The sequence below is a fragment of the Sesamum indicum genome, linkage group LG3 (genome assembly GCF_000512975.1).
Source record: "Sesamum indicum cultivar Zhongzhi No. 13 linkage group LG3, S_indicum_v1.0, whole genome shotgun sequence".
NCBI classification, from domain to species: Eukaryota; Viridiplantae; Streptophyta; class Magnoliopsida; order Lamiales; family Pedaliaceae; genus Sesamum; species Sesamum indicum.
The window spans coordinates 12,221,944-12,249,247 of NC_026147.1; the positions used below are offsets into that span (position 1 = coordinate 12,221,944).

The window sequence follows — 27,304 nt, forward strand, 5'->3', positions numbered from 1 at the left end:
TGGGAAAAGATTTCAACAGATGAATGTAAAACAGTGTGCCTGATGTAATATTTGCATGAGATTTTCCTTTATTGTAGTTGCATAAATTTCAATCAAGGTTCATAAAATCCCAAATGAATTTGCAAAATACAATGTGATTTCAGTAATTACTCCTCAGTTTATTCAAGAAGGAGTTTAATTAATTGCAAGCTGTAACTGGGAAATCCTGAAAATTTCAAGAATATATTGCAAAAAATTCAAAATACAATCCAAGCAAAATTAGAAAAATTCAATAAATGCAAATGTCCCGTTAATCCCACAGTAAATTGCACACGCCAAATTCAGACAGCTAGCTTATTAAATCAGGGCTAGAATTTTAACCATGGTTAGGGTTTTCAACCCCCAAATACCACCAAAACTCTTCCCCCAAAAAAAGGTGGGCTGTGATCACCTTAAATAGAGGAAAACCCCAGTTCATTTTTCGTAAAAACCTCTCATTATTTGTTTGTTCAATTTTTTTATTCTAGCAACGTTTTCAAAATTCCATTTTAGGGTTCCTGAATTCTCCAAAGCCATTTTGTTCAAATGTTAATTCTTTTGATCTGAGTTCTGAAAACACCCTTGAAAAACCAGCATTTTTTGAGTTTCTTCAGTGGTAAATTCATCAAGCGGCGCCTCTGAGAATCACATTACGTGTAAAGGAGGTGATTCTCAGCATGACTGATTGTTTTTATGGATTTAACTTCATTGATGGTTTTTTCATGTTCTAATCTGTAGCAAGATCATGTGTAAAGATTTTGTGATGGTTTGCATGTTGTGTGATGATTTGGGAAATTAGGGTTTTAGTTAAATCAAAATGCACTTGGTGATCTTGCATGTAAATTCTGAACATGGCTGATAATTTTTTAAGTCAATGGGAGTTGTGTGTAATTCTAGTTTGTATATCTTTTTTCTCCCATTTTGTTTTGTGTTTTCTTTCGGCTGATATATATTGTGCCCTGTACCTGACTTAAAAATCACAGTTGAATATATTTCTGTGCACAAATCTTGTTGGCCATTACATTTTCTGGTCCCAAAGTGATTAAAGCTGGTTCCATTTAAAACTTGTTCTTTCTGTTTCTATGTGATGGTAATATTTTTGCTTGCATGACAGCAAAGAGATTTAACAAACCTTTTCACACAAGTTGAAAATTGAGTTTCAGTGGCATTTGAAGTATTAGATATGAATGATTGAACATCTGTTGTTACTATACCTTTTGGTTTAATGCATTTCAGGTTCTGTAAAACTGCAGTCTGAGATCTCATGAATTCCTCTACAGATTTTGCTGCGGTTTCGCTTCAATAAATTCTAAAATTAATGATTGAAAGGTCCATGTGAGTTTCTGAAGTATCTAATGACTTGAAATATTTTATTGCACATTACAACTGAAAAAAAGGTAAATAAGATAAAGGAAAGACAGATAGGTTTAAGAAGAAAATAACAGAATGCTTTTCCACCGTCATTGATTTTGTTATCCTCTGAAACTGTTCTCAAAGATGAATAGGGCATGCATGTTGAGTTTCCTAAATGCACAACATTGCTGAAGATTGGTCAGAGTTGTTTAAAAGATGGTTCTCATCATATGCTTGTTTTCTTACAATTTCATATGCATGGGAATAACAGAAGTATGAAGTTCTCATGCCAACATGGTTGACAGATTTTAAAATTCGGTAATACAGTTATTGAATTTGTCGGTTTGGTGCTCGCTAGTCCATTTATTCCAAGATATCATTAAATCCATATTATGACCTGTGGGCGACATGCATTTATTCATAGTTACTTCGTTTTCCAACCTAGAAAGGATATAAGAGCTTAGACCTTATTTTGAATCTGCAATGATGCACACTTCCTTTTCTGAGTACTTGAATTTTGAATCTGCAATGATGCCAACTTGAATTTTCTTACTAAAATTTTACTTGTTTTTTTTGTACTTGCTTCAATCATTAATTACCGCAGCTAACTGAATAATTTGATCACTCTAAAAATGTTTGGTTTTCAATAATTTGTTGTCTAGTTTAATGGTTGTTATTCCACTGAGAACATTGAAGTTATTCAAATATTTTCTAGTGATAAATGCACATTCTTTTTTAAGTTTAATGGGTGTATAATTTCTGTCTAAGCATGTATTAATTACTTATTTATGTACATATATGTTTATTGACATGTAAACTTGGATTTTAGTTTTCATTCCTTCAGTGAAAATCACTTGCAAAAATACAGTGATATAACTGTTTCAATCCAAATTGTGGTTTTTCTTTTAAAACTTGGCAGTTCCTTTCTTGTTTGTTGATCTATCTGCTTGGTCCAGAATTTCATGAAATTCTCTAACAATCGTAACTTGGATATTTTTAAACACTGGTGACTAAGAGAAAGAATGGTGCAATTATCTTGTCATGCATATTCCTAAGAGCTTATAGAACTTAGTAATTATTTAGTAGCTGATGTTTTCTCAAAATATCTGTTGGTCTCTTGTAATCTCTTCAAGCATACAAGAATGAAGAATGTAGGTGGTCTAAAGTGAATTTGTGTGCTGTGAAAATTCTCTTGCATTTCTCTTCTCATGGTTTGCTTTGTAGGTTGAGCCAAAAGTCAACTGTGTCTAACTCTGCCTGGAGAAACAAGGGGAAATAGTTTGTCACTACATTAAGCTGCTACCTGATCAGCAACATAAGAAGGTATCATGAAAGAATTCTATTTTGGAGTCAATTCAACTTCACCGAAGTAGAAACCTGGAATGAAACACTAAATTAAATGCATATTTTCAAATCGTCATTTTGGAAATTTAATTTTGGGAAAACTTTGGCCAAAGGATACACTCATTTTGCATGTTTTTTTAAATGAACAAGATGGCTTGATAACGTTCATTGGTTTACTCCCGCCAAATTTTCCTATAAACTGTACACGTCAGAGTATGCATGCATATTTTGAAGTCAACTCTGGAAATTGTTGTATATTCAATTGTAAAGCACATTTAGTTTGTGTGCATGAATCTACTCTGATTAGAATATGCATCTGTTAAGCTCCGTTTCTTACAAACTAGTTCTTTTGTTTTACTAGGTTGCTAAAGCTGAAGATTGATATTACGTGAAAATGGAGTGTAATAAAGATGAGGCTGTTAGGGCTAAAGGAATTGCTGAGAAGAAGTTACTAGAAAGAGACATTTCAGGAGCCAAGAAGTTTGCTTTAAAGGCTCAAAACCTGTTCCCCAAGCTTGATGGTCTGTCTCAGTTCCTTGAGATCATTGATGTGTATGTTGCTCACGAGAAGAAAATAAATGGAGAAGCAGATTATTATGGGATTTTTGGTATAGATCCCTTTGTTGAGGAAGAAGTTCTGAAGAAGCAGTACAAAAGAATGGCTCTCTCTCTTCACCCTGATAAAAACAAGTCAGTTGGGGCTGAAGGAGCATTCAAGATACTGTCACAAGCTTGGAGTGTGCTGTCAAACAAGGATAATAGAACTGCATATAACTTGAAAATAAACATAAGAGCTCCAAATCAGACTGGCAGCTTTAGCTCGGCCACTGCAAAGTATACAACAGCAGCCACTAATCCACAGCATTTACCTACTCGACCAAGGACTCAGACTGCGACCAAACAGTATAATTCTGCCCCATACCACCCTACAAATGCAACTTGTGGTACCAGCTCCAAGCATAATCCAAGTGGTCAGCAGGCTCCAGCAGCAGCAGTGCCGGGTAGCTCCCAGCATAATCCAGGTGGTCAGCAGGCTCCAGCAGCAGCTGTGGCCCGTAGCTCCCAGGATAATCCAAGTGGTCAGCAGGCTCCAGCAGCAGCAGTGGCCGGCAACTCCCAGCACAATCCACATGGTCAGCAGGTTCCAGCAGCAGCAGTGGCTGGTAGCTCCCTGCATAATCCAAGTGGTCAGCAGTCTCCAGCAGTAGCAGGAGGTGGTTCGCCGTACAGTGCCACTCCACAGCCAACACCTGGCACCAGTGCCAAGTACATGACTGCTGCTAATTCACAATATCATCCTGCTACATGCCGACCAGTTTATTCAACACCTGGAAGCACCAGCCTCCACATTCCAAGTTATCAGAAGACACCAGCAACAGCCATGGAGTCCAAGTTCATACCCATCCCTCACCTTCCTAGGAATCCAACCCCATCCACTCATAATCAGTATAGTCCCACCGGAAATCCTCAGCTAATTCCCAAATATCAGAAGAATCTGGCACCCGCCAGAAACCAGCCAACCTCCAGCCATATTCCCTTGAGAACTGAGACATTTTGGACATCATGCAATAGGTGCAGGATACAGTTCGAGTACCAAAAAATTTATCTCAATCAAAATCTTCTCTGTCCTCATTGTAAGCAGCCTTTTCTTGCAAAAGAGATTCCTGCTCCGAATGTGAGCAGTCGGATTTCATGCCCTCGGCCCTTTCCCCATCAGCAGCAAGATACGTCTGCTGCTTCAAGTGGTTCCAAAGGTGAGCCTGCCTCATCTCCAAGAACTTCTGAAGCTGCTTTGCGCCAACTATGCATGGAGCGTCTCAAAAGAAAGTTTGGAGAGGTAGTAAACATGGCAAGGGATAAAGAGGGTCCAACGAAGAATAATAGCGCTGTCCCAGAAAAGGTGGAAACAGCTTCACCTTCTAATGCTGCATCCACGGGCCTAAACAGAGAGAAGTCTTTAAAAAAGAGACGCACAGGTGGCCCAACTAGTGTCAAGAAAGGAAGCCAAGGGGCAGCAGGGGGAAGGTCTGACCTTAAGAGGACATCTACAAATCTGAAGGGGAATTTTGGAGCTGAACAACAGTCGAGAAGTGCGAAGGAATTATCCCATACTGAGATTCATGGCATGCTGATGGTGAAGGCAAGGATGGAAATTCTTGGCCGGCTAAACGAACGGGGGACTGAAAAATCAAAATCTTCACATACAAAGAGAGTGGAGATCAAAGATGCCGTGCATGCTTCGAAGAATGATTCCATTAATTACATGAGGACAGAAAAAAGCAAAGATGGCTTGTTCAGTGATACCATAAAGACATCGCAGATTAAGAACTCGTCCACTTTGAAAGATACTGACGATATAGATGCAAATCCAGATGAAACTGTATCTATGATTGTGCCAGATGCGAACTTTCACAATTTTGATGAGGATAGAATAGAAGAGTCTTTCGCTGAACACCAGGTATGGGCTGCATATGATGACGATGATGGTATGCCTCGATATTATGCTTTGGTCCATCAAGTCATATCCAGAAAGCCATTTAAGATACAAATCAGCTGGTTAAACTCTAAATCCAGTTCTGAATTTGGATCACTAGACTGGATAGGTTCTGGCTTCAAGAAGACTACTGGAGATTTTAGGGTTGGCAAGTTTATAGTTAGTAAAAGATTAAATTCTTTCTCTCATCCAGTTAAGTGGCAAAAGGGGGCAAGAGGAGCAATTCAGATTATCCCAAGGAAAGGGGATGTTTGGGCATTGTACAGGAACTGGTCCCCTGATTGGGATGTAGACACTGCAGATGAAGTGATACACAAATATGATTTGGTAGTGGTACTAGAAGACTATAATGAAGATAAAGGTGTTTTGGTTGCTCCTCTAGTTAAAGTGGCTGGCTTCACATCAGTATTTAACCAGCTTTTGGACCAAAGAGATATCTGGACAGTTCCAAGGGAAGAGATGTTTCGATTCTCTCATCAGGTTCCTTTCTACATGCTGGATGGGCTAGAAGCTGAAAATGCTCCAAAGGGTTGCTATGAGCTGGATCCTGCTGCTCTTCCTTTGGAACTTCTCAAGGTGATCACAGATGCTGAGGTAGCTGAGAAAAGATCTTCTGAACAAGCTGTGGTATTTAGACAATGCGAGGCTGGAAAGGAGCATAGGGCAGAATCAAGTAACTTAGGTAAAGGATATGCAACTGAGGACGGTGGCAATGTTGGAGACACCAAGCATGTGTTGACGTATTTTAGAAGAAACAAAGGGAGGAAGATGGAAGTGGATGTTGATCATTCCCAAAGATGAAATCTGTGATGCATTTTAGGTAGTTCTTTTTCGAATTTCTGAACTATATAGTTCCCCACATAGAAGTGAAATTATGATATTAGCATTAAAATTGGAAAATTTTCCAGATGAAAGTGTGTAACCATGCTGAGAATGATGAAACACTTCTATTATATACTGTAAGCTATCTGGATTTGAAGTTCACAAACTTTCTTGTGGTTTTACACCATCTTGTCTTTTATATGCATTCTTGGCAACTTAGGTAACTTTACTTTTTCAGCTATGCTTAAAGGCGGTTGCTCAATTTAGAGTTCACTGATAACTAACTCAAATCTCTAACACCTCATTTGCGTCAGTAAGGTGCATCATGCATGCTTAAATTATGAATGAGCATTTATGGCCAAGCAAATCAGTTTGTGTTGTTTTTTGACCATCTACTGTGGTTACTTTTGTAGAAAAGGAAACTAAAGATTCATAATTAATGTATTTTAGCATATCTTGCTAATTTAGTTTACATATTCTCAATGCCAATCCTGGCTAGATATCCAGAAATGCTTACGCTCTCTGTAACGTTTTAAATTGATACAGTTAACAGAGAAAATCACATGATAAAACATTAAAGGTTTCTATTCTTGTGTTCATCCTTGTTGAATCTCAACAATAAAAAATGTGCAAAAAACAATATATTCTTGAATGCAATGAAGGAAAATTCCATGGACCTGCCTACAGGAAAGCTTAAAAATTCTCGTTTAGAATTTGACAACAAAAGGGGAAGTGTTAGCTAGTCTGTACAGTGAAAGATATCAGTTCTCCATTTGTCTGTATAGATGTTCAATATAGAACTGTTATTGATGTGTTTCCGTTTTCTTTCGTGGCAGGGAAGGGGTGGGTGTTACTCTATAAGTTATGCTGTGTATTGATTTGTAAAAAAATCTAGCATCATTTTCCCTATGTGCAAATAAAGGTCTTAAGCTCCAGTAACATGATGTTCTCATAAGCAAATGACGTATTCTGTTCAAATTTTATAGAAAATTTGGTCATGGACCTTCTCTTTTGTTGTGAGTTTCTTCCATTCAATCATAAAAAACCACATAAGACACCCAATGACCCAAAATTGTAATTTGCTAGCCTATCTAGTCCTTTGTTCTTTACTTGAGTTGGTTTGTGAACATCTTTTCATTTTCACTTTGCAAAGTCTTTACTTGTTTGTTTTGTGAGCATTTATCAGCCAAATGGGGAATGGGTGAATACATTAACAATTGCAAGCATGGAATTCGGTATCAGTTTACTGACAGCATCACACTAAATCATTTCATTTACACAACCGGACTTTGTTTTAGCCATTATAATGAACACGCAGAAATCATATGTGAGCTTATAACTTCTGTTCTTTTGCCGCAGGGAGAAAATCAAAAACAAAATGAGCCTGAAAAAAAAAAAGAAGGTGAAGATTTGACAGGACTATACGTCAGTGGGATAATCTGAGAAATGTACCACTTTTCTGATTTTTGTATGTTTGGCATCTTTTGCCCTTGTTGCCTTAACAGGACTAAACACTCTGTAAGTACAATTGGCATGGCTTTGTTTTTAAGAAAGATTGAACTTAATCATTCTATGCATTTGAAACTGAAACTCCTACTCTCAGTTACCTATGTTGGCCAAAAAAATTGATGCAACTGAGAATCTTAGAATTTCCTAACAATTTTGTGTTTCATGATGCTATAATTGCTCATGAATTTTGACATTGAAGTATTTTTTATTAAACTTATTAAGAATCATATAATGCTTCTTAATTATGTTACTTGTTATGGTTTGGAGAATATCAACAGAGTTTCTATCGGAGTCAAGTTTGACAGAGCTTCTATCAAACCCTTGTTGGGGAAACAGCTGAGATAGTCACTTAGAAATAAATGGACTAGAGTTAGAAGAGTCTAAATTCTGTGTAAGGTCTCATTTGAGTTAGTTGGCTGAATTATATATAATGTTTCTTTTTCTGCTTAATTAGGAAATAATCAAACTTCAAAGGCAATCAGGGGGAACAATATTCTTCTGAACTGGGATGCCCGATTTGGTAATCATTTGTTTGTTTGCTGTCTTTTATTAGACATATCATAAATCCCTGATGCACTTGTTCTCATTGTGAAAGACATGTATGTTGGTTATAGAGAAATATTCCGTGGAAAAACAATGCTAAGATGTTGCATTGAGTCATTCCTCATCCGAACTATTTGACCCTCATGATTCCTTTCAGGCTAATTCTTCTGAGAACATCTCTGAAGTTCCTAATTGGGAGGATTGAAATGGATGGCTTTCTTGAATGGGAGATATACGTCCACAAATGTGAAAATAGGACAAGAATCTGTCTCTCGGACGAACACAGAAATGACCATTGCAAGAAACCAGATCGTGGAGGTTCCACAAGGTAATTATTATCTATTTTATAAAAGTTGATGGCCTCTTGGTTCCTTGAAAATTATTGAAGAAACTTCATTGGCATTAATATAGTATTTTCTGGTTTGACCGGGTTTGTTTCAACACACACCCAATGTGTTCCTCCTGGAAGTGGTTGAGTAAAAGACTAAGGTTGAAGTGTTACACAGTTTATAACCAACAATGGTAAACCAACAATAACATAAAATGCTTGTCTGTTTTAAAATGAGTAATTGCAATTTGAAAAATTTTATAACAAAAACCTGCATCCAGATATATATAAAAAAAAAAAAGCTGCTATATTTATGATCACCATCTCTCTTATTTTTTGCTTTCTTTGTCCCTATAAGAATAGTAACACCTCAACTTCTTCAAGGGGTCCTATAATCTGGACTTTACTGTACTTTTGACACTTTTTAAGTTCCTAAAGTGTTTAGTTTTATGGGTTAAAGGGAACTTACTGAATCATAAACATGAATTGGTGATCATGAAAAAAGAGAGGATCTGTAGGATGAAACTTACATTTATGGTTTAGATTGATGGAAAATTTTCTATGCACAGCCTAGAAAGATTCAGTCAGTGTCATGTAAAGTTTAATGTTACTCTTTGTAATTGATTTGCCTCCATATGGAACAGTCTAAAGATTCTGTCAGTGTAATGTCAATGTTTGCAACTAATTATTGCTTCCTTATGCTTACTGACATACTAGAATCTTCTTCATATATAAAGTTAATATTAGGATGACTTGGTCTAATTCATTAATCGTTAGGAATGCTGTTGCTATAGATACTTCCTCTAAGTTCTGTATGCTAAAAAATGGACACCTGAACCCATCCATTGAGCATTTGGAATCGCTTGACTTTTCAGATTTAAATGTTAGCTTCAATAGGAAAAGGAACTCCATGTCAGCATGCTCGTCGTCTTGAATGATTTTCCTGTATTCTCATTGTAATGGAGTAACATTATTTCACTATGGCTTCAGTCTTGCAAATTTGCTTTTTGTACCTGATTTCATGTTCAATAAACTAATTGTAAAACCTATGAAATAAATATTTTTCCTGTATTGATTCAAGACTTGGGTATATATATGTATATATATACAAAAGGAGGATCACTAGTGAGGCCTTAGAAAAGGAAAAAGAATCTTATAAAACAGGAAGCTAATTATAATTAAGAAATCACTAACAAATCCCTAATAATATACGTTATTCTATGCAGCTAGTATACACCTAACTTCCTGTATATAATTCTACACTCCCCCTCAAGATACTCATCATGCCTACCTTGAAAAACAAAACCTGGAAGTTAGGACGAAGATCTTTAGTAAGGATGTGTACCATTTAGTGTTTCATAGAAACATGATTTAATTAATGTCTTTTCAACCTTTTCATTGATGAAGTGCCTATCAATATCAACATGTTTCGGTCTGCACAAGATTCTTAGCAATGAAGTGCCTATAAATCTCAACATGTCTCATTCTGCACAAGATTCTTAGCAATAGCTATAACTATCACTCTTCATGTTAATAGAACCATCAGTTTTCACTCTTAGCTCTTCCAGCAATCTTTTCAGCCACATTCCTTCACATATTCCATGTGCTAGAGCCCTAAACTCAGCTTCTGCACTACTCTGGGTTACAGCTGCTTGTTTCTTGCTACGCCAAGTCACCAGATTCCCACCAACATAAGTGCAATATACAGGTGTAGACTTCCTACCATATTTGTATCCAACATAGTCTGCATCAGAATAAGCTTCTATCTTGACGTGTCCACATTGTTTGTATGATAAGCCTTTACCGGGGGATGTGTTTATATATTTCAAGATCCTAAGAGCAGCTCCCCATTGAACAGATCGTGGCTTATCCATAAACTGACTAGGTTGATTGCGAAAAAGATACCAAGAACAACACCCCCCGCTGTAGATCTTCTATTGGTTACCGAACTGGTCAAATCTCCATCTGTAAAACCTTCAATAGTCATTGCAGTCGTTTTCCTGAAGAATAGCCCTTTGCCTGGATCACTTTTGAGATATCTAATGAATCTATATATGCTTCCATGTGCTCTTCAAATGGATTGTTCATAAGTCGACTCGCTACACTAACAAAGAACCCAATCAGGATGCTTATGAGCTAGAAATATAAGTTTTCCTACAAGCCGTTGGTACGTGCTTCTACCCATAGTAGTATTGCATGTCCGAGTCCCCAACTTCATATTTGGATCCGTTGGGGTGTCCACTGGTTTGCATCCTATCATACATGTCTCGTTAAGAAGATCTAACACACACCTACGCTGCGTTACTGAGATACCTTTGCTTGATCTTGCTATCTCCATCCCCAGAAAATACTTCAAATAGCCCAAATCTTTAATCTTGAATTCTTGTTATTGTGATAACAGTTGCTATAGATGATTCATTTCTTTCTCGTAATTTCCCGTGAGTGCAATGTCATTGACATACACTATGAGAGCAGCACTAGTTATGCTTAACGAACAGTGTATGATTAGTATGATATTGAGTATAGCCGTTTCTCTTGAGAACTATGTATGAATGAATGAATCTGTCAAACCATGTCGACCATGTTGCGGGAGACTGTCTAAGCCCATACAAAGATTTTCTCAATTTGCACACTTTGTCGCTTGTGGACTTGTCCTCAAAGCTTGGGGTATATTCATATAGATTTCTTCCTTGAGGTCTGCATTAAAAAATGCATTCTTTACATCAAGTTGAATGTGAGGGTCTCATGCTATTGAGAGAATAACCTTATTGGCGTTTCAATTGTACAACAAAGAAGCAAAGGTCTCCTCATAGTCAATGCCGTGAGACTGAGTGTAGCCTTTTGTCACCAATGGAGCTTTGTATCTTTCAATACTCCCATTTGCCTTCTGTTTGATGGAAGAGATCCATTTAAACCCACCACCAACTGTATATTTACTTAGAGAAGGGGATGTGATAGTCCAAGTTTCATTTTTCTCAAGGGCTCTTATTTATTCCAAAGTGGCTGCCTTCCATTCCGGTATTGTGAGGGCTTCCTGAATTGATGGCGGAATGCATACTTGATCAATCTTTGACATAAAGGCTTCAAAATTTGGGGATAACCTGGCATATGTCAAGTGTTTCTGAATCGGATGTTGTGTGCAAGTTGTGACTCGTTTTCTTATGGCTATAAGCATGTCCATATCTATCATTAAATTTGCAGATTGATTAGGAGTAGAATCTGCATTAACTTGTGAGTTTCTTTGGAGTTTGGCACCGAGGTGGAAGTCTGATTATGCTAACTTTGTTTAGGCTATGACTAGGAATGTATTTGGGCTCGATTTCTACTTTTTGGATTATTGCTCTAGGGTGGTAACGGTAAATCAATTTTTGACTCAAGCATGGGCGGAGAGATTGATGGTTTGGTTGTCTCAAGAGATGGTTCAGTTATAGGTCCTGTGAGAGTCATCCACTGCCAATTCTTGATTCAATGTTATTCTCCCCCTGAATGTTAGAATTGGGATAACATGGTTGATCCTCAAAGAAAGTCACAATATTGAATGGAAAAATTTGTTGGTGTGGGGACAACAGCATTTATACCCTTTTTTGTTTGGAGAATACCCAACAGAGATGCATTTAGTGGCTCTTCGGTCTAGCTTACCCCTATGTTTTGGATGGACATGGTCAAATGCGACACTACCAAAGACTTTGAGTGGAATGTGACTTAGGAGATGTGAGGAACTTGGGAATGTATCCAGAAAGGTTAGGCAGGGTGATTTGAAACTTAAGGACTCGAGAAGGCATCCTATTTATAAGGTATGTGGCTTAGAGAATGGCTTCAACCCAGAATCTTTCGGGAACAATAGTGGTGAATAGTAAGGATTGGGCAACCTCAAGAAGATGGCAGTTTTTCTTTCGGAAATCCCATTTTGTTGTGGGGTGTTGATACATGAGCTTTGATGGATAATACTGTAAGTGTGAACGTAATGACCAAGTTTTGAATTAAAGAAATCTCGGGCATTGTTGGATCTGAAAATGCGAATATTGGTGTGGAATTGATTTTTGATCATGACATGAAAGTTTTTGAAGATTGTGAGGTTTCAGATTTATTTTTCATGAGGTATGCCAAACTTAGACTAGTGTGATCATCAACAAACAACAGAAACTATCTTCTAGCCCCTGTGACATTTGGAATTCATGAGGACCCCAAATGTAACTGTGTATGAGAGAAAAAGGACGGGAAGGTTTGTATAGCTGTGAGGGATAGGAATTACGAGTATGTTCAGATAATTGGCAAATATCACAATGGAAATATTATAAGGTTTATTAGTGAACTGAGATGGAAATAACCTTTCATGATAAATGAAGTTAGGGTGACGGAGGTGGTGTTGCCACTTAATGACTTCACAATTTTGAGCAATATACTAAAGTCGCACTAGTGGATTGACTCTTAGGACAGAACACGGTTGATCTCATGGTGTCGTATGTGGAAGCAAGTATAAGCCTTCAGAACAATTAGCACTGTCATGCGTCCTCCCAAATCCCAAGTCCTGAAAAACACACGAATTTGCAGAAAAATTAGTGATGTAATTCAACCCCTTAGTAAGTTTGCTATACAAATAAGAGATGCGGGCAAGATTAGGCACAGATGAAACTAAGTAAAGGACAAGTTCGGAAGTCAAATAAACAGTGCCAAATCCAACAACTTTTGAGCATGATGCACAGCTACCCACATTGTGATGGGATTAGTGCACAACTTATAGGAGAAAAGGAGTACCTTATACCCAGTCATGCAGTTGAACGCCCTGGACTCAAAGATCCATGTGTATTACCTCTATATACAGTGTTTCGTGTTCCAACCATTTTAGGACTAGATGAGGGACCCAAGTGTGAAGAGGTGGCTAATAACTGGTTTTATTTAGCCATGATTAGCACGAGCAGATGAAAGGCAGAGAGGCGTGAACAGGCTGGAAGAAGGTTTTCATTGGTGGAGGAGGATAACTGAATGGCTATTGCGGAGGCAGAGCTATAAAGCTCTGATACCATGTGAAAATTGTGAAATGAATACTTTGCCTGTATTGATTCCATACTTGGGTAGGATATATATATACACACACACAAGGAGGATAGCTAGTGAGCCCTTAGAAAAGGAAAAAGAATCCCAGGAAACCAACTATAAATCACTAACAAAATCCCTAATAATCTGCTCTATACTATCCTCTGTAGCTAACTTCTTGTATATACACCTACCTTCTAGTATATCGGTGCCTAATTCTTACCTAGGCCTAGGTGGTAAATATTAAAGTATTAGAATATTGCCTCTACTTAACTATTGATGAAAGAGATTGTACACACACTTGAATTTTGGCGGTTTTCAACTAACGTTCAAACTCATTCCCGTTCAACCACAGCACAATTTGCTACTTGGTATGAGTTTCTGTCATCTAATATGTAGTATCTGATTGTAAGCTGTTGGCATTTTCAAAAGATTCTAACGCCAACAAAATATATCCACAGGTAAATGATTATACTAGTTTATCTCAAGCCGCATAACTTCTTTAAGGTAGAAGAATACACTTGGCTACTTGCAAATTTTTATACTATGGTATTAGATTAAGGAAGGGTTTCTTGTTGATGATGTTCTGATAATATATCTGTGAACAATATATACTGCTTGATGAAACCAGAAAAGGATTTATATTTATATATATTTGACTGAGAATTGAATTACTGCTTTTAGCTTTTTCATATTTCAAGCCAACGTTCCTTCTTAATGTAAATGTTTGCTTGATTGCTGAAGTCAGAAATTTTAACATTATCTATTTTTCACTTAAGATAGCTAACCTTACAATCGATTGAGAATGTTGCTTATGATTTATAACCACTGCACATTCTGTTGTTCAATTGATTGCACCTGTTGCCAAAAGTGACTGGTAGAATCATGCACCAATAAGTATTTTGTGTGTTAAAGCCATCCGTATCTAAATTACCAAATAATACGACTGGGAAATCTTCTTTGCATTTATGATATACTATATGCAATGATCACATTATTCTAGGAGCATCACAAACTGAGACTGGATGCTGCTAATAAATAGGAGACACTCGAATATGTGTAGTTTGTTACAGTTTTCTAATCTTTGGCGAAGTGAGTCACAAAACATCCTTTATTAGATATATTTAGACATCCACACCCTTCCATCAGGTCTTTCAGCTTCCTTAACGTTTTAATTCCGCCTATATTATATTCATTGTCTAATAGTCTTTTTCCATGTCCAACTCACCAGTCCTTAACTGAATATCCTCTTTTCACAGCAACTCGCTTGTGGTTTTAATATTTCTTGCGAGCATCTAATCCTAATATACGCTGCAACTAGGGAAACACAACTCTATTTGCCGTAGGCTTCCTCTGATTGGTTCCTGTCTCATTTTTCGACAGTTGAGTCTCCCAAGGGGCCATGCAGCTAAAAACTTGTCACCTGTGCCGGCATGTCTGCATGAACTATATCTTTATATATGTATGAAGCTGGTTTTTGACCTTACATACGATAGCAATTGACATAATACATTTCTCCAACCTTGATTTCTTAAACCAGCTTGAGTTCTATCTGTATATCACGCGGAAGCTGGTTCATTGCCTGTTTGCAAACATTTGATATCCTCTTAACTTAGCTCCAACTCCCCAATCTGCATCTGTAGCTTCTTTGCACTGAATTTTTATCAACCATGTTACAGGATGTCATTCAGCCACAGAATGAACAATCTTTAGCAAAACAGCTAGCATGAAATCATGAACAAGGTGACATGTAGTGGATCCCTTTTCTTCTAACTCAAGTATTATAAGATTTGAATAATTCAGCTGTCATGTTAGCTGAAGTATGTTGAACTTCCCCATTTCTGAAAATACATGTTACATATTTACCTGTCAACCCTATATTGTAAAAGAACAGGAAAAGATACGAGCTGCATCAATGAGACCTCAAGAAGATCAATACTGAGAAAATAGGTGGTAAAAATGTCCTGACAGCATCCAGAAATTGGAGCACACCACAGAACAGGTAAGGTATAAGAGATCACTTTAGCGTATGATTAGTGTTTAGACATATTAATTGATACGAGAAATGTTAATACGTATTTTCTTTTTTCCAACTACTAGCTGACTCACATGGTTATTACCAGAACTTAAGTTAAATATTGCCTCCTGTTGATGATAATAAGATTACTAGAAAATGTGGTTATCTTGCAGTAAGACAAAGAAAGAAGAGGTAAGATACTTAGAAATGGATTTGAATTAGAAAAGAAAGTTTTGATATCGTTCATTCTTGTCTCACTTTGCCATGTGAATACAATCAATTCTTAATAAAAGAATCCTTCAAAGATAAGTAGTTGACCATATAGATAATTTTGTATCTGAAACAGCTCCTGATGGTTCAAGCTTCGAGTCCAGGTAACCCCATGTTACTAGCTGCCAAAGGTTTGAAAATTCGACCGTGGACTAATTGCTTTCTGTGATCAGTACATGGTGCTTGACTTACAATTTCAGAGCTTATTGTTGAAAGTTGATTTTTTGTTGTCCTTGACTTTTACATATTTCCAGAAAATTTAAATCAGTATCCATTGAGCGGCTGTAAAAATGAAGTTTGGGATTTTACTGAAGTGGGTGAATCTTCATTGTCTACCATCTTTCACCATTAACCTAAGGCTGCAGTTTGGTTGGCACGGATCCATTTGACATAGAGAGTGTGACTGGAAAGTATTTGATTACCAAAAATTTAATTTAATTATAATGTACGGAAAAGAATAAGGAATTTTTAAATGATGGAATAAAACAAATTTCTTTTCAAATATTTGGTATAGTTTATACAACAGAAGATGGAGTTGATATACTCGATAAGTTACCAAAAAGGTTCCTTTTTGTCCATTAAATATTGCGGGGATTATCTTATATAGTAGGGTGATTTACATTCACACCCATTGAGATTTAGTATAATTATAAATACACCCTTATTAGATAGGAAATTACATTTACCCTTCTAATGAAGTTTTGTTTAAGGAGTTTTTAGTCTTTTTCAAAATTAATTTTTTCTTTTTTTTCCCAAAATAAATGATGGGTGTCTTTGTATTTGCACACTTTTTTTTTTTTGCAAGCATTGTAATGTTTTACAAATCTCAAGGAGGGTAGATGTAATTTTCAATATAACAAGGATGTATTTTTTGTAATTATACTAAAACTCAGGAGGTGTGGATGTAATTTACCCTAATATATAAAATAATCCCACAATATTTAATGGACAAAATGGCTAGTTTAGAAAAAAAGAAATAAAATATTACATTTAAGTACAAAGTATGTTAGATCAACATTTAACCCCCTCTATATTTTAAAATACTACAATTTGGTCCAAATGGCATTTTCGTCTGAAAAGTTGGTCAAATCAAAATCAAAATTTTTAGGGATATTTTGGGAATAACGTGTGAAAAATTCACTGGAACCCCCTCAATAATTATCAGGAATGTATTTGTAATTATGTTAAACCTCAGGAGGTGCTGATGTAATTTACCCAATATATCACATACATATATTTTTTAACTAGTAAAGTGCACGCGCGTTGTATGTCAATAATTAACATCTATATTGTTTTGTGAAAAATATTAAATTTTAAAAAGATAGTCATAAAATTGTAAACATATTATAAAATTTAAATTGTTAAAAAAAATTAATAATAGTTATTTGTTTATTACTAATATCAATACTCATTATATGTCTTATGATAACTATAATTATTAAGTTTTTCTTTTTAAGGAAATGTCTTTAATGAATAGTGCATTGCAATGTTTGTGAGCTTTATTTATTACATTTTTCAGTTTCTTTCCCACAACTTTTCTTTATTTTCATATTAATAAGTAAATTATTTTGTGCAATAATAACATATGTCATTCTAATTTTGATTTTTCTTTAAAACGTTTGAGAAACATATCTTTAGTTTTGCAAGATGTTGTAAATTTTGTGCATTATGCTACTAATTTTTTTATTATTATTATTATTATTTTGATTACTTGATATGTAAAGTGCACGCTTGTTGCACTTGGATAATAAAATCTACATTACTTTTTGATGTATTTTAAATTCTAAAAACATAGTCATAAAATTGTAAACATATTACAAAAAGAATATAGTTAATAATAATTACTTATTAATTGCTAGTATAATAACCATTATATATTTTATGATAATTGTAATTATTAAGTTTTCTTTTTTTAATTTTTATGAATTGTCGTTAACGAATAGTTCATTGCAATGCTTGTGAATTTTATTTACTTTATGTTTTCAAATGTCTTCCCACAACATTTCCTTAGTTTCATATTACTAAGTAAATTGTTTTTTGTGCAATTTATTGATATACGTCATTCTAATTTTGATTTTTCTTTGAAAAGACTGAGAAACAGCTCTTTAGAATTATAGGTTGCATAAATTATATGAACTTTGCTATAAAATTTATTATTGTTATTATTATTTTGTTTACTTGATGTGTTGTGCTTTCGATTCTTTCTTGATAGCTAAATTCATGGTAGAATTTATATATTTGTAGTCAGTTTAATTTCTTATTTTGGCACGCTTGGCATCAGCGATAATTTCTTAGGGTGAACCAAGGGGAATCCTCTGCGACAAGAATAGTTTAATTACTGCCACGACAAGAACTAGCTGCCAAAACTCATTCGTTAGTAAGAGACCTTTAACTCTAGCAATCTGTGGTAACACCTCGCAAGGGAAAGTGGCTCCAATGGTGGAGAGCAAGTATTTGCACGAAGAAAGTGATGTTGCTAGGATCCACCGAAACTCATGTGTCAATAAGACTCCTTTAACCCTGGCAATCTATGGTAACACATGCAGGATACCTCCATTATTTAATGTTTCTCTGGTTACCCCTATCCGTTATTTAATGTGTCTAAGGTTTTCTTTTAGTGTTAGTGTGCTTACTTCCATATTTCTAGTTGGAGCTCAGTCTTGGGGATTTCATATTTACATGTAAGGAACAATTTTTCCTTTTAGACAAGTTTTATTTGTGTATTCTATGAGAGGCTAACAAGAGAAGTTATTGTAGAATGTTTTATTACAACAGCCATACTGGTAGAGTGTTTCTTGATCTTTTTAATGTGTTTGATGTAGTGCAGCAACAACACATGTTTGGATAACTTGGTGCAGAAAATTCTACAAAGCTAGCAAAGTGGTTGCACTCAAATGTGAGTCAGTCTGTGGCTCAAAAATGGCAAGGAAGGCTGGTTTCGGACGAATTCCCTCCATGGACATGCGTGGTGATTTTACCATCCAAGAGTGTTTCCAGGTTCACTTATTTCCTTTTGATCTTACGTCCCCAAAATCCTTACTTGGGACCTGTTCTATTAATACCTCCTTATGCTGGATACATGTAGAAATTGAGCATGATCTTTTAAAACAGAAATATGTATTCATCTAGCAGCAAAAAACTAGATTTTATTGTTAAGATTAGACACAACTGCTGAGAAACCAAATCGACGCACGCCAGCATCAAGTTGAACAAAAGGCTCAAGAAATACAAGAATTTTCAGGTTTATTTATCTTTTGCTTTGACATTTTAATCTTTCTGTCTTTTCTCCCTGCTACTTTGGCTCAAGTGCCCGTTTATGTTTTCATGTTTCTGCAGCATCCTCAAATACATTACCGATTAGTTTTGCAAAAATTTGGTTAGGATCTTTGGTGGATGGGTTTTTTTTTCTTTTTTTGAAGTTTTTGTTGTATTAATTTTCTAATAGTTGAATTGTCTCATAGTCTTTATGTTTGAGCAGGAGATTTGCAGATTTAAGTTCGATGCATCAAAGTGTGAAGAATGCAATACGACATTACACGGGTTCACATGTATTTTGGTGACTTTATTTCAGTTGACTATACCTGTTTTTGAAAACAAGTTACTTTATTTTTGTCTCTTTGGAGCTACTACGTTTGAGACTTTCTTAGGATATATCCTTTTGTTGCACTGGTTTTGTACCAAGCGTACATATCTTCCATTAGACTTATGTATTGAAATATTATTTAAATTGTATGTAATTATTATGGGATCTCTTTATATTAAGTTTGCTTTTTTTATGTCTATTATGGATATGTATTATTGTATTTTTGCATTTTTGAAAACAAATTTGCAATTATTTTTCAACCGGAAAAAATGCCTAAAAATTACTGTTAGTAGGGAATTGAATTTCTCACAAATTTTTGTGAAAAATTTATTATTGTTAATAAGTTTAAAAATATTATTTATTATAAGTTTTAGTAAGGACAATATGTCCGCATAATAAATTTTCGTAATGAAAATACTATCATAAATCATACTTTTAGTAACAAACACATTTTCTTTTGTAGTGATGTCATAAGCTTTTGTAAGTTATAACGCATGGACACTCCAAAAAATTACTTGATGCAGTGTTAGACACGTGTCGAACAAGGATACTCTTAGGATACGTGTAAAACACGGCATCCGCGTGTCCGAAAATATAAAATAAAAAATAAAAAAAAGGACACGGCAGCGTGAGAGACTTGTCTGATACGTTTTTGACATGTTTATGATTTTTTTTATAATTTTAAAAAGTTTTAGGTTGTTTTTAAGAAAAAAAAAAGGGGGCTTAATTAAAAGTAAAATAATTAATTCACTCCTCTCAAACTAAAATTTTTGAGATGAAACTACTAAAACTAGAGAAATGATCACGATGATTTAACTAATTTGAATATTAAAATTTTTTCATTGAGTTCTTTTTAAAATAAATTGATTATTTATAATTTTGAAGCCACATTAATTTAAAGATATAGAAGTAAGACATGCTTATTTTATATTTATCTTGATATTCTTCATTTCATATTTACTTTTATTGATAAATTGAGAATATATATATATATAACAAAAATATATTATATATAGCCGACAATGCCGCATCGTTCTTAAATTTTTTATATTTTTTGTGTAGTTGTATCTGTGTCGTATGGTATCAGTGTTCATGCATCATAAATCGTGACGAATCGTGGTTTGTTAGTAATAATTTGTACCAACACAATCAGCATTCATTACAAAGACTTCTAGTATATACCGGGCTTTCCAACACAAATTTAATACCGACACGCTTTCATCACCTAAGGTATTTGGTATGAAAATCTTAATGAATTTTTGTTCTTAGTAGAAATAAAATTTCTTATAGTGTGAAGAGGGGAGGTTGCGGGTTGATAACGGAGAGGTCGCTGGAGTGACGGAGGTGGACGCCGGTGATGGTTGCCAGCGACGGTGCCTGGAAGAGAAGGTTGGTGTTTTAAGAGAGAGAAAGGGGGCAGTAAACCCCCTTTTCTAGAGAGAATGGAGATGTGAGGCATTGTCCCAATTTCTTGGAGTTCATGTTTATATCCTTTTTTTTTCTTGACCTCTATCCCGATCCCAACAAAATCTATACTCAATATAAATGATACAAATTTAATTTACGTTATTTTATAAGACAAATTAGAACAAATTTTTTTAATATTTATCGTAATTACAAATATTCTTTTATTATTTATGAAAAATTATAAATACCCCATAATATTATAATTAGGCAAACTTAAGGGACGTCTAAAGGATAAAGTTAAACTCAAATTAATCATTTTACCCTCCAAAAAATCAAATTGCAGTCACATTTTCAACGAAAAATGGTTAGAGGGACCAAGCTGAAAAAAAAATTAAAATTTAAGAATCCTAAAAAAGTGAGAAATGAACTTGAAAAACTAAAGTGATTCTAAACGAAAACTTAAGAGACGAAATATAGTATTTACCCTTATAATTACTCTAACAAATAATCTCTTCTACAATAGACTGTTATAAAAAAATATTTTTTAAATTATTTATAATTTTTCAAATAATTAAAAGGTATTTGCACTTATACAAAACTTGAAAGAAACTCGTTATAATTTACCTTATTTTATATATTAAACATAATTTGAGATCTAGTATAAATTGGTATTTAAAGTCTATGCACTATAACAAATTAAAACCTTTTACCGACGTGATTCGAATTGTACGTAGTCAAGAATTTTTGTTATCCCACGACAAGTTACTATTAGTATCCTTGTCTCTCTCCTATTCTTCCCTTCTCTCTCTCTCTCTCTCTCTCTCTCTCTATATATATATATATATATATATAATATAACTCAAACTCTTCTTTCTCTCTCTCCATATATAAAGGACATAATAGGCGTGCAGGGTTGAGGTTCCAAGTACTCTTACTTAGTTAATTCATTGAAGTTCATCATGAATTTCGGCCGAGAAATCAGCGCAGATGATATGATCAGTATTGCCGATTCCATGGATAGAGTACTCCGCCAAGAGTCTCTTCGTCTTAGTGATATCATCAATATCTTTCGTCTAATTGATCAAAGGGCCGACGAGATAAGATCGGTTATGCGCCGACGGGTGGATGAAACGTGGACGATGGTCGCTCGACATTGGAGTCTTCATGGTAGTTTCTCTGGTGCAGCCATCTCAAAGTATCTGAAAACGAGGAGCAGGCCGAGTTGTGGTGGAGACGGCGATGGTGAAGGAGCTATATGCGTTGTTTGCCACGAGGAGCTCCATTGTCACGACGATGGTGGTGAGGGGATGATGATGATTGCAACGCTTGGATGCGGACATGAGTACCATGTTCCCTGCATCAAGCAGTGGCTGCTACGGAAGAACGTTTGCCCGCTCTGCAGAGCCCCAACGGTGCCCAAACGACGATGGCTATGGCATTGACGACGACGCTGGTGGTGGTTATGTCAACACATGATTTTGGATTCACATATGTAGTTTGAGTGTAGAAATTGTTCAACAGCGCATTGAATTGAATTTGAAATCAACTATACATGTATGAATGGAGAAAATTTTAATTCAAAATTGAGTTTGTCAATTATATAAAAAGTACAATATAATTTAAAAAAATGACAAATTATATCATACACTTATTTTTTAATTGATTTAGTTTGATCAAATTTAATTTGAGTAAGATTTTTTTTTATAGTTACGGATAGTAAGACGATTCTTGACCACAAATAGTCAATTTTGACCAAATATTTTTGCTCATGTTTTTGAATTATGTAAAGAAAAACTTCGTTGATGAGAATCTCATCTTTTACAAATGAAAATTTCTAATTTGCAATTTGTCTAAACAAACTCATCGAAACAAAATTCTATCTTTATTAAAATTATGATGCTAAATCAGTTTATGTTTATCTTTCATAAATTTTCATACTTCAAAATTAGATTTTATCCCTCAAAAGATATTATTATCTTATTATAACTAACAATTAGTTTTCCACTAATCATATGACTTTTTAATTTCAGAGATTATCCAAACTTTCACCTAGTATAATCTAATGGAGCAGGCTCTTAACTTTACTTAGGTAGAATAATTGTTTTTTATCGGAGTAAATATTTCATTAATATATTGTATATTTTATCTTTTTTCAATTTTGAAATTAATTTACCAATTCACTAAGTTGATGGTTTTTGTAGGCTTGGTAATGGGTTCGGATAAATCAAAGTGGGTGGAGTCAATTAAACAGGTCTTTAAGTTGGTTAGGGGTAAAACTTTGTGATGCAGTCGAGTTAGAGATGACAATCAAGCCTAGAAAATTGGCCCTCCGACCCTGATCTGCCCCTGTTGGGACGGGTTTGGTATTGTTGTTTTGGGGTCTGGGATGGACTATGGGTTTTGTACAGCTGAGTCGCACCCTAAAATTGGTCAAGAAAAAATTATTAATAATTAATTTTTTTTTTTTTGCGATTTTAGATTTTTTGAATTTTGGGCACCTACTTTTATTTGGAGATGATTTGAAATTAAGGATGGTATTTAAATTAGAATGTTTGGTAATACTATTTTTTTAGCAACGGCCAATCTTAACAAACTAAATTAATTCGATCCACTTAATGTCACTTTTCAATTAACCTGCATTATGAAATAAATATTAGTGGTTATGAAAAATTAGCTTAAAACCAGCAATTATGAAAAATCTTATGAATTGACACGTTAACAAAAATTTATATATACTCCCAACTATTTAATGGCTCATATTATGAATAGAAGATATTTCTTATTTTTAATATTTGAAAAAAAAAAAAAAACTAACTCAATGCAATTAACTGGGTCCAAATGGTCGGGGTAGAGTTAGCGAGTTTGGGTAACAACGAGGACATAACAAGTTGTGGCTTTTGAAGAGTTCTATTTGAGACAGATCCGTGTTCGGGTTTTCTCAAAAAGAAAGAATCTCGGGTTGGCCTTACTCTATCCTAGACCTGTCCCATTGTCATTTATAATTAACTCCTCCTCTTCTTAGTTTTTAATAATCGCATCCGTTTTTTAATGTTTCCATTGTCACTTAACTACGAAGAACGTACCACAAACTAAACTTAACACACACCGCATTGCTCCACGGCATGCTTTCCTGGTAAAGAGTTGCACCATAGGGGGGATCAGGCAGCGGGACAGGAACTGACAAACTTTGCCAAAGCACTATCCAAGGACTATTACCCTGACAAAGCAGCCACCTTTAGTGGCTGTAACACGAGCCTATACACGCTAGGAACTGAAAATCGACCCTTAGTGTTATGGTGCCAAATCAGATCATCCTCCAGATCATTGTTCCTAAGCCGGAAAAATGTAATGCATTATGTGTCAACCCGTATAAGTTCCTCCCCGATGAGTGTCACATTCCATCCCTATGCATCTGCATTCGTTATGTCTGAACAGTAGTTGTAGCAGGTAGCGTCCTTAGTGGGGAAATCATTCTGGTTGGTCCTGGGAGCCAGCAGTCTCCTATTATATTGATTTTTTCCTGTCATGCCCAACTCGCCATCTAGCTCCCCTCCGTACTATTTCCTACTCGCCAGGATCAATTGCCAGTAAAGGATGGGTTTTTGCCGCTCAGTGCACAAACGAAACCCAATCTGGGGAAGTACTTGTGTTTTGAGATACGATTGAGCAAGTTGTCCGATTTGAGATAATCCGCCAAGCCTACTTTGCGAGCATCACGAGATTAAACGAACTCGGACTTCAGAAGACCAACCTTCCATTTTGTTTGTTGATGCACATCTTTCTCCGAGCCAACCACCCAAGGTTTTTGATCAGTCGTTGAAACATTCAAAATTAATACTGATTCTAAAGAGTAGCATGTAGTGGAACCATGTCAAATTTCAAAAAAATTAGGTATTCATTACTCAGTCTTAGTTGCGGTAACCAAAAAGGGGCGTTTTGAGAATTAACTACTAATAAATATAAATTAAATTAAAAGCAAGAAGAAATCAATGGGATGAAATCAATATAAAGGAGTTCCAATCTAAGGAAGCTTATTGCCCAATGATTATGTTAATGATTGATCACAAATGATTAATTTCACAACTAATTATTTAACTTTGAAATCTATTAAGATAACCATAATAAATTCAATGTTACTATCATAATTGATTTTACTAAAGCATCTAAATCAATATTTGTTATCTCATTAACTGGGCATGATAGCATTTTATGTCAATTCGGTAATAGCATTTGCATTAGTAAAACAGTTAAATGTAGATCAAATAACGGAGATAGCTGCAATTATCTAACCTAGTTTTTTTGTTCCTACAAATAAATGATGCACATCACATAATTGATTTGCTTGCTGCTCGTACCATTCATTCATGACAATTACGAATAACTAAATTTATTGATCACAATAGAACAATTAACATTGAATCGAATTGTCAAATCTATCAATAATAATCATTCCATAAACAATAAAATTTAAATATGAAAATACTTGAAAAATTAGATAAATTCAAGACTTCAAAATATAATAATTGGGTTCAATATTTTTCTTGAATTAAAAATGAAAATCAGTTACACATCATACTTGTTAAAAAAACTGAAGATTCTATTCTATAATATAAAACTAACAATTGCTAGGATTTCTATGCTGAAAGGGGTGCCTCCTGCTCCTCCAGTGGGACTCCAAGAACACACACCTTTGCAAGTTTAAGAGGTCCAGCTAAAATTTATCAATGTGTGCTCTGCAGTCCCAGAGGGCACCTTCTTGTGGAGGAGCGTGCTCCCGCCTGCTTCTCGAGGGAACATCCTATCTCACGGTTCCCTACATATTAAAAGAAAAATTGGATTTGTAGGAACATCAGTATTAAGTAACGATAATGGTGGGATTGCTGAAGTTGGGCCCTAAATAGAAGTAGAAATCATCTGTTGGAGGTCCTCCAACATGAGGGGCATCATCTTTCGGAGGAGGTATCTGTAGGTGTTAGCTTCAACGTTGGTAGCTTTCATTGTTCTTACGTCTTAGTTCTGTACTCCCATAGACGCCTCAATTGATGCGTGCGAGAAACGCATGTACGTATGGAATAAATGGTGCAAGTTAAAAATGCGGTGTTCGGTCCACTTGGAGTGGAAAAAAGTGAAATAAGTGTTAAAAGGTAAAAACGATTAAATGAGTGAAGAAGAGAGTGTTATTGCTTAATTTTGTGTACAATAAAGAGACTGATACAGAAACAAAGCTCTATAAGTGCGAAATTACAATGCTCCTTTAAACTAATATGGTAGCAAAATGGTAAAAGTTATAGTAGGTAGACTTCAAATGTAGAATATAATAAATGTGTGTGAGCGTGTCCTTCTAATTATCCCCCCTTTCTCTTGTTGAGGGAGTTCTTTATTTATAGACAACTACAAGGTTGTTGGAGAAGATTAGGGATTTTGGGAGCATGACCTCAAGGTTGTTGGACAATGTTTAATCCCCCTCACATTTGGTGCAGAATCCCCAGCAGTTGGCTGATTCTCCTCGGACTGAGAGGAATCCCCTCATATTTGAAAGACTGCTAAAGCCTGTTGTGTATCAGCAGGGAGATAAGGATGTCTCTGTTAAGGTTTATAATACTTCTCCCTAGGTGCGCCATGTGCCCTGCTGGTCCTTATGCAATTCTGTGAAGGGAACCTTTTCAGGTCCTAAGTGGTTGTCACATAGGTCTCGAGGTCTTCTTGGATTAGGGTCTTATTGGACTTGAGTCGGCTGGATTTCTTTAGTCAATTTATTTTTGGGGGGACTCATGTCTGTCCTCCTAGGCTTTATGGGCCCTCTCCCGAACTAGACCCCCTGGTGGGTACCATGGGCCTTGTATTTCTTTCTTCTTTTTGGACTGTTTGAACCAATTTATTTTTATGCACATAAAAAATAATTGCAAACTAAGGACCAACCTTACCAAATATTGACGAGATCTTCAAAATTAATACCAAGATTTACTTTGTAATATTACAACTTACAATCACAAATACGTAAGATTGATAGAAAAGAGATATTTTGGTGAAAATAATACAAAAATCTCTCTATATTTATCAAAAAAATTAAGGAGAATAAAAAATAAAATGAAATGAAAAAAGCAACGAAATATGGCAGCGCGAACCACCCATCTTTGAACAATATCCTGGGTCGGTCCTAGGCGATTCTGGGCCTAGATCGGAGCCCAGTCGAGTCGGCCATGACTTGGACCTAAGTTTTAAAATGGACCAATTGGGATCTATATTTCAAAGACGCAAGATCATCTCAAAACCGATTATGAAAAGTATTATAAAAGAAATTTTTTTGAAGATGGTGTTAGCATAATTTTAAATATTTTTAAAAAATATATAATACTTTTAAAAGATTTAAGTATAACATTTTATGTACATAGCATTTTATTTATTAAACGTAATTTGAGATGTAACATAAATAATTGTAATAGAAAGTCTAATGCACTACAATAAGTTAAGTAATGAACTTCCTTCCAACGTGGTTTGAATTGGAGTCAAGAAACTTTCCTATGCCAATACAAGTTAGTTATTAGTATCCTTGTCTCTCTCTACCTCCCCCCCCCCCCCCCC

The 27,304-nt window shown here is 35.3% G+C and overlaps 1 protein-coding gene across 1 annotated transcript; it reads left to right on the forward strand.

Moving 5' to 3' along the window:
- Positions 269-6,168, forward strand: LOC105158144. Its single transcript, XM_011074784.2, has 3 exons — positions 269-683; positions 2,596-2,694; positions 3,077-6,168. The coding sequence occupies exon 3, from the start codon at positions 3,110-3,112 to the stop codon at positions 6,008-6,010; it is 2,901 nt and encodes a 966-aa protein (XP_011073086.1). The 5' UTR covers positions 269-683; positions 2,596-2,694; positions 3,077-3,109; the 3' UTR covers positions 6,011-6,168.

Coding starts and splice junctions, on each gene's coding strand:
- LOC105158144 (XM_011074784.2), top strand. CDS start 3,110: ATGGAGTGTAATAAAGATGAGGCTGTTAGGGCTAAAGGAATTGCTGAG.